The following is an 8,894-nucleotide window of genomic DNA, read 5'->3' on the forward strand; positions in this document are numbered from 1 at the left end:
TAAATTATAAACCCTTAACAAAGTCTTAAATTATAGAATAAATTACATTCAAGGGCGCACTCCCTTGAGAGATACTTAAATTACACTACCCTCCCCTCACGACCAGGAATTTCCCCAAGTTGCTGCAACTACGAGTTCTCCGTCAAAGTCGCGGCAAACAACACCCAATCCCCATCTGCCGTCGATAGCCAAGTTTGCATCGCTGATAATTTTTATAACTCCATCGTTAGGTTTTCTCCATCTATTGCGCTCTGTTGTGCCATGTTGTTGGCTATTAGTTTGTCGAGGTTGAACGCTATTATTCTTCATAGCACTAGATAGCATAGCATCTCCTTTTTTTTTTGTTTGATAATAAGATATCATCTCTTTTGAATTTGCCGTCTGATACTCCTTAATACTAGTGGTAGTTTTTTCAATAACCGTTGTGTCTGCGATATCCTTAAACTAAAAAAATACATTGATTGCGAGCATACCAGATGTCGTACTCAATATCAGCTACATAGCTAAGCTTATCATCGTGTATATCAGCCTGAGCACTTGCCCGGGCTCCGCCCAATATATTTTTTTGTTTGGAAAAATAAGAAAGTGCAAAAAAAATAAAAATCAGAAAAAAGGAAAAAAATATAAAAACCAAACTGTTAAATATCTTCCTGAAATTTCAAAATCCGTCAAATATCCCAAAAATTTAGATACCCCCTGAAATTATAAAACCCTAATCAAATTATCCCTGACGTGGACTTTGACTAGTGGTGCAGCGGCAAAATTTGATTAACATTTTATAATTTTAAGAGGTATTTGACGAATCTTGAAATTTCAGGGTATTTGACGTTTACTCGGAAAACTTTTGTCGCGCCTCCCTTTCTTTCTCTCTGCTCGCGTCGCGCTTCCACCACACACACCCTCACTCACCGGAAACGCTTCCACCAGTGACCACCACCTCTCTCTCTCCCTCTCTCTCTCTCTATTCGGCCGAAAAGCTCTTTCACCAGAAAATCCAGTCGCCGCCACTGGCCACCACCACCACACAAAAGTTTTCTCTATCTCCTCTCCCTTTTGTCTCTCACTCTCTCTTCTCTATGCGACAGACAGGTGCAATTTTTCAAAATCTATAATTTTTCTATGTTTTAGGTTTTTGAAATTTTTTGATTTGTTTCTTTGATTGATTGAATAAATATAGATAATGGATATACTCAATCCTTCTTTGATTGATGATGTTGTGATTGCAATAACAATTAGGAGGTGTTTGTGGATCCTAGCCGTGATGAAAGCTTGATAGTTGAGCTTTTAGAGTATAAACCTGATATTGCTGATAATGGAAGTGCTACATGGTTTCTTCAAGACCTTGCTAGCGAGCAGGATGCTGAAGGAACCGTGGTATGTTATTGTTTTGGTTTCTTTAAAGTTAATGCGAAATTTGACATTGCAATTTGCAATTGTTATATAGAGATTGAATCCTGTTGCGTGTGTTTATCATATGTGGCCAGTGGCGACTCCAGGAATGTTAGAGAGCCTGGGCAAATTTTTTGAGGAAATTTTATCAGGGGCGTACTCAATGTCTGCCCATCTAGAATTAAATATGTTGGTCATGTAAAACTTGTCTTTATATTCATCAGAGCCATCAACGACTTTTAAGAATATATGTCCTCCTTCACAAATGCCAATAAAATTTATCAAAGGCCTCCTTTGCACATCTGTCCAGCCATTAGAAACCAACGTAACTCCCTTCAATGTCCACAAAGATTTTATAGGTTGAAGCAACCTATCAATATGAGCTCTTTCTTGCTTCAAAAGAGTGGTTCTTAGAGCATTATAACTTAAAGGGAGGAAGCCACTAAGGTTGTGATTAGCAGCAAAAGAATAAGAACTAACATAGTAAGGATTTCTAGCAAGATGGAAAGATAAGACACCAGCATAAAATACCATTGCTATATTTTCTATAAGATGATTCATATCCTCAACATTGAAGGCATTTTCTATACTACTCTTTCTTCTCTTTTGTGGCACTACCGATGGGATTCGAGACATTTTATCGGTAGACAATGAAACATGTTTAGGCATAACTATTAACAAAACACACATTAATAAAACATTAACAAAGTTTACTAAAATAAAACAACATCTAAGTTGAAGGTAAATAGCAGACAAAACAATCATATTTTTCAACGGAAGTCCTTCATATATTTCCCTAGCAAACTCCATTGCACCACAATTTGCATACATGTTAATGAGAGCACTCTGTAAATGCGAGTCAATAGCAAAACCATTATCCTTCACAAACTCATGAATTGTTCTGCCATAACTTAAATTCCCAGTATGACCACAAACATAAAGCACAGTACAAAGACACTATTGCAGATCAAGATGAATTTAGAACAAAAACCCTTCATTCTCACTATTTTAGAACAAAAACACTATTGAAGAACCAACCAAAACTACTTATTTATATAACCAAAACAGCTTATTTATATAATCACTTAACAATCAAAACAGCTTAATAAATTTAAAATTCAAAACAACACCAAATCATCAAACAAAGATTCTAGATTGAGAAGGTTAGGTTGTTAAAAATTAATTGCAGTATGTTAGTTTGCTTACCTCAAACGAGACGAAGAGAAAGAGTGAGTGCGGTGCGGCGGAAGATTGAACGGCTTTACGGCGAGGTGAGGGAGAGAGATTGAGAGCAGGGAGAGAGGGATTGAGAGCAGCGGCCGGCGGGTGAGAGAGGAACTGAGAGCAGCGATTTTGAGAGAGAGGGATCGAGAAAGAGAAAGCAAGTACTACTCTTCCTTTTTCTGTTTTTGTTTTCATTTAAAAAAAAAAAAAAAGAAAAAAAAAAAAGAAAAAGGGCAGCCCAGGCACGTGCCAGGCATGCCCGGCGGTATACTCGCCACTGTATGTGGCGGCAATGAATAATCAAGGAATCGCATTTTTCAAAACTTCAATTGTTTTGTGGTAGTATTAGGTCGTCTAATGAATGCATTGTAACTAGTGGTTTTGTTTGATTGGTTTCAATCAAAACATGCTTATATTAGAAGAATGGGAATGGTAAGGATCAAACTCTATATAACTTGGTTTTAGAAGGCTCTAATACCATATCATGAACCAGTATTCCAAAAGTTTAAGAACTCAGGTGAAAATACATGGATGATATAAGATACGTATTATGCCTATTTTACTGCTGTTGCTCAAGTTATTTGACACAATGAAGCTAAAACACTACAATTTCTCTTTGTGTGCATGCATACACGTACCGATTGAATACCAACACAAAGGAACAATACTTTCTATAAGAGAGGATAACTTTCCTTCAGCTTAGTTCCATTACTGTCTTATGATCATGTATGCCCTTTAAATTATTTCAGGTTATTGAACAGTCAGGAGTTTTTGAAGCACCTGGTTTGATGTATAATAATATACCGGCTGTTGTAACAACTGCAGTAGGTCAAATGGTAAAGTTTTTATTTTTTTACTTGTTTTTATTTTTATGCAACATTACTAGTTCGACATCATTTTGAGTCATCCAAATGAGTAATCTTAGGATTAGTTTTCATACATTGTTCTTATGCTTTTTTGGATTGCCAATTAGATATTGCAATCCACTTGAATGATAGGAATATGATAATATAATTTTTAACATGTTTGATCAGAAGCTATCCTTTTTTATTTTCGTAAAAGAAAATGGATGTCCTTATCATGTGTGTCTCTTTTTTTTAATGCCAGTGCACTCTTTTTATCCTTCACTTAATCTGTTATTAACCAATATTGCTAGGCAATTTCTAAGGGATGACAAGGAAGGGAAGCACAAAATATTGTCGAAGTATGTTCTGTTTTGTTTGGCACGTTTTGAACTTGCCATTGCTAATTTGTAATTTTATCCACAATAATCACTGACTGGTCTTGCTAAATTGTCACTGTTTCATTTAATTAGGTTTATTTGGCAAACTTGCGTATTAAAGGAGTTGATACTGATGTACTAATCACAGCGTATGAGCCCATTGTTATCAAGTAAGTTTCTGGAATATATTTTTCTTGACATAATCTCTTTACAAAATTGTCTTAGAATTCAGCTGTTTCATTTGTTTACCGATTAGAGGAGTTCAGTTGAGTTGAATTTTATATTGGCTTTCTGGTTTGATTCAGACTTCTGTTTTCCAATTTTCAAAACAATCCATTTCTTGTGTACATGTTATCATCGATCATTTTGAGTGTTGATCGGACGACAACATGACTGCAAGTATACAGTCGTGTCGTGTAGTTTTAAAAAGATATCGAACCCAAAGGACCAATAATCGACCTACCGTTATCTAATGTTACTGTGTAAATCTAAGGCTTAATGATTAAATTAAAGGGGATTTAAATTATAAAATATATTTTTTTATGATTTTTTTTTTAAATTAATTTGGAATAAGTATTACTAGGATGTGCTTTTAGTTGCTTCAGAGGGTTCAGTATTTAAATCGTGCTAGATAAAATATTTAGTTTTCGAAACTATATTGTTTTAAAAACACTAATCTCAACTCTAGCAAATCTTGACTAGTATTATAAATTATAAAGGTGGTGCTTAACTCTCGTCCTCACACCCGCTAATAAAATATTTTTTGGAAAACAATATAATTTGATTAACTCTAATCCCAACTCTCGTTGCTAATTAGAGTTAATGTTCAGTTTTTACTATCTAGTAAAAGTCTCACGCTCTCGCTCTATTGATTTTTACTTTAATTAATTTTCACTCTCGTGACAAATTATAATTGTTAAAAATAAAAACTGCTTTGAGAAAACTCGTTTAAAAACAGCCACACGACTATAACTACCGAACCCCTATTAACTCCTAATTACACATCCTAGCAATAATAATTTAGCTAGACATAACTAAAACTAAAGACATAAAAATAAAATAAGCAAATAAATAAAAAAACATGATAAAAATAAAAACGAAAATTAAAAACATAAAATAAAAGCAATAAAATAAAGACAAGAAATAAATAAGACAATAAAATAAAAACCTGAATTAAAAAGGCCGAAAGTACGGACACCGGAAAATAAAATAAAACTCTCAACTTAGAGAAGAAAACCTTGTGGTACTAAGCCTAGTTCTCAATTCTCCAAGTTAAGTGTTGTGTTTACAAGTGAAGAAAGCTAGTCTATTTATACTAAAATACAAGTGGGGGAGGAATTGGTTTAGGCGATGTGGGACAAAAACATGTGTGGCGAAAGCCACACGATTGAGATTGATTTGGACGGCCAGGATGTGAAGGTGGCGGCCGCCACATAGGGCAAGCTGGCGAGCGCCATGCCTTGCTGCTTGTGGGCTGGGCTGCACGTGGCTTGGGCTGCACTTGTGTGACCCTTTTTGTCCATTTTTGCTCCTTTTTAGTCCGTTTTCGCTCCTTTCTTCAACTCGAATGATTTTTATCTGATAAAATAAAATATCAGGAATTAATAACGATTTATTATATAAAGTTACGAAATTGAAATAAAAATGACTGAATTATTATATTAATTTAACTAAATAAATAGTGCATTTTCCGGTGTATCAAGTGTGTTTGAATCAATAATTTAATTGAACTTTTATTCGAGAAACTATTCTAGTGAGCTTAATTAAGTATTTATCCATGTACTATTCTGGTGTGTCTATCATCAGTCTGTTCATAGTTAAAATCAACAGACAATAAACCCACTTGGGGTTGGTCTAGTGGTGTTGACTTGGGTCCTTGGATACTCCTCTCAAGGTCTCAGGTCCGATTCTCCCTGGTGCCAATTTCGGTGGGCTAAGTCCATACAGAGCAAAAAAACTCTGGCTTTAAACGGGCCCCCCCGCAAGTGGGCGGTGGGATTGGTCCCCTTAGATTAGTCGGTCATAAGGCCGGATACCAAGTTTTTAAAAAAAAAAATAATAAATCAACAGACAATAGTTTTATAATTATGTTATAGTTTACTTTTTTCAGTGTATTTAAAGCTTGTTACAAGAGCATATGCTATGAGATGAGTTTTAAATAAGCTTTTCTAAACATCGTCTAACCCAAACAACAATAGAGCGCTACACAGATTAGAGGTCAAATCAGAAAAAAGAAATGAAATGTTATACTTAAATGGATCGACTTTGTCGAAGCTAGTTTGATTATCATTTAAGCATGTATATGGCTGAGTGGTGGGCAACCACCATCGTGAGTTTAGAAGTTCCAATATGTAGTTTCTTGTTGACCATGATTTTCTACTGTGATTTTGGTGTTTTCCAAATACTAATTCTATTTTTAATTTTTTTTAATGTTTGCAGCCCTTTTAGTGAAAGTGCGGACACGGTTGGTGCCGGCATGGCTGTTCCTGCTGCACAAGCTGGATGTATGTCAATGGATGAGGTCTTTAAACTTGCTGTTACAAGCTTCAAGGTTTACGACTGGAGTCTTTTTGTTGCATCAAGACCCTAGGTGATGTGCTAAGCAAGTTAATGTTCAACTATATGGAGTTGAAATCTTGGGAACTTTTAGAATTATCATCAGTTTAGTGAAATTTTGAACATAGGTGCAATTTTCTTTTTTAGGTTTGGTCTTCCTCATGGGTTTTTCCTTTGGGCAGAACGTTTTTTCGTATTTATTAGTTCCATCAAAGTGTAGTTGGTCAGCTAGGATACGCAAGAGAATGTGGTCGTTTTTTCTCATTAGGAGGTACTGGATTAGAGTTTGTTTTAGTCCCTTATGCATGGTTCATGTATTCTTGAGTTTTGAGAATATATATTTGATATTCAGTTATATTTTTAAATCTTATTTATTGTATTTAAATTTAGATCAACTATCAATGCCGATATTGTAAGATTGAACATCTTCACTGAATTTAAACTCGAGACCACCTCAGAGTTGTATATGTGAGTTTTAGTTTAGTATAAAAACAACAAAATTTTAGTTAATAGTTAAGTATTTTCGAAAGGTCATGACTTGGCTAAACTAGCAGCTCATAAGCCCAATCGTGTTTGGTTTTCAAACTTTTGTCCCTTAATTTTATTTATCAACTGATGGCTAAAAGATCAAGTGAATATATGGGGATTCTAGAATCGAACCCTAATCTCTGCATATAAGTTGAGAAGATTGACCCAATTTTGATGCATAATGCATGTGTTGTATTGTAAATATGACTTTTGTGTCTTCACTTAATAGCTTAAGGAATATTGGTTGATTGTCATGGTATCAAAGCTTCTTCTACTACCGTGTGGTCTAGAGTTCGATTCTTCCTGTCATTATTGTTGCAATCCAATAGTTAATCTAGTAGTTGGTTCATTTATAATAGCGTGTATCTTCAGAGTAGATATGGAAGTTCTTTCCATAATATATCTTGAAAGTTAATACTCGTCTTGAAAGTTCACGTGATTCAGTCATTTATAGTTCCCACAAATTTGTAGTATGTCTGCTGATTTGCCGGTAAAGAGAGTGATAAAAGCGATCATTTTTTTCTGGAATAGTTCTTTAAAAAATTGTTTCTTGATTCTTGTCACGAATGTGAGTATTTTGTAAGGGTTATGTTGCTTGGCTTTTCTAATTGGTTAAATCAATGTTAGGCCATTTGGCAAAGTTGGGTGTTAAAAGTCGGTTATCTCTATTACTGTATTTCTGCCTTTGTTGTTGATCGCTTTCTTTTCTTGAATATGTTCAGGAAGAATTGGATGAGCTCGAGAAAACAGAAAATGTGTCGGCTATATGCAAGGAGTAAGTACTCACTGAACAATTGTTTCTCTCTTTCGTGAAAGAAGATATAAGAAAATCATGATATATAGTTCAATAGAGAATTGTGTTAATTTGAACATCTGATATAGATAATTCTTTTTGGATTTGCCCATTACCCTTTTGTCAACTTTGGGGCTGAATGCAACAAATGATATATTTTTCCTTAAGAGTTGTTAAAATGCTTATCTCATTAGTCTTTTGTTACAATATGCTATAAGGCTTAAACAATTTTACTTGGCATAGCGCAGATTGCTACAAAAAATGGATAGTAGACCCGATCCACTAATCCCGGAGTAATTTCTATATCCTACATCTTCTTTTGTATTCTTTTTTGATTGTTGTGAGTTTCAAGAGTGATCGTCAGTTTTATCTGATTACAGAGTTCATGGACCTGTAAACCTCTTATGGGATGGATGGTTTGAAGGGCCTCAGGATCCACAAGCATGTAGATGTTGGATACTTTGATTTGAAGCTGTATGTCAATTGCATTGCCAATAGGATGTGAATGTTACTACTGCACAAAAGCGACTTTGGAACTGAAGGAAATGCTCGATGGCATTTTATACTACACACACTAATTCTTTAATGGCTTCATGTTGTGTTATATTAGAATAGATTATGCATCAAATACCGTCTATCTGTAATCACATTAATTTACTGCATTCAATTAGAAGTATCATTATTTGTGCTTATAGATTGTGTATGAAATTTGAAGCCAACCTAGAGATTATGGCTTTTGGCGGTAACTGTTAATGTGCCTGTGTGGATACTTTTAGCAGCATCCGGCCTTTAAGGAACTAGCTTTAGGTAAGCCGCAATGGTTTGACGAGTTATCAACTAAACTGGAGTGAGGATGAGATTTTCTGGCAGACCTGTAAGGTTATGGTATAACTTGTAATCATGTGGCTTCTGAGCTCTCTTAAGTGTACCATTTAACAAGCCTCCTAGCAACCTTTAAAAGGTTACTGTTAATAATGTTTAAGAAATGTTTGAGGCTCTGGGATCTCACTGTAGAGCACTTTGGCTAGGGAAATAACTAGTTTGCTCACTTTATAATATAATAATAAAGTGAGTAATATCAAATATTGGTCAATAAACAAAGGAAAATATAACCAATAGTAGTAAGGTATTGAAATATCAACCATTGAGTTTATCACTTGTATCTCTTCTCACTTTAAAGGA

At 34.8% G+C, this 8,894-nt stretch overlaps 1 protein-coding gene and 1 pseudogene across 1 annotated transcript; one reads left to right on the forward strand and one right to left on the reverse strand.

Moving 5' to 3' along the window:
• Positions 1–930: 930 nt before the first annotated feature.
• On the forward strand, positions 931–8,555 carry LOC123890154 (annotated as a pseudogene).
• On the reverse strand, positions 1,456–2,839 carry LOC123899582. Its single transcript, XM_045950753.1, has 2 exons — positions 2,596–2,839; positions 1,456–2,235 (listed from the first exon to the last, which is right to left on the reverse strand). Exons 1-2 carry the CDS (start codon positions 2,806–2,808, stop codon positions 1,471–1,473), a joined length of 978 nt encoding a protein of 325 aa, XP_045806709.1. The 5' UTR covers positions 2,809–2,839; the 3' UTR covers positions 1,456–1,470.
• Positions 8,556–8,894: the final 339 nt, after the last annotated feature.

The sequence above is a fragment of the Trifolium pratense genome, linkage group LG1 (assembly GCF_020283565.1).
Source record: "Trifolium pratense cultivar HEN17-A07 linkage group LG1, ARS_RC_1.1, whole genome shotgun sequence".
Classification (NCBI taxonomy): domain Eukaryota; kingdom Viridiplantae; phylum Streptophyta; class Magnoliopsida; order Fabales; family Fabaceae; genus Trifolium; species Trifolium pratense.

Excerpts from the sequence above, each read along its gene's own strand:
- LOC123899582 (XM_045950753.1), bottom strand. The coding sequence starts at position 2,808 with ATGAAAACAAAAACAGAAAAAGGAAGAGTAGTACTTGCTTTCTCTTTC. Across the intron at positions 2,236-2,595 it reads TTCTCTTCGTCTCGTTTGAG|AGTGCTCTCATTAACATGTA; the intron begins GTAAGCAAACTA and ends TCGCATTTACAG.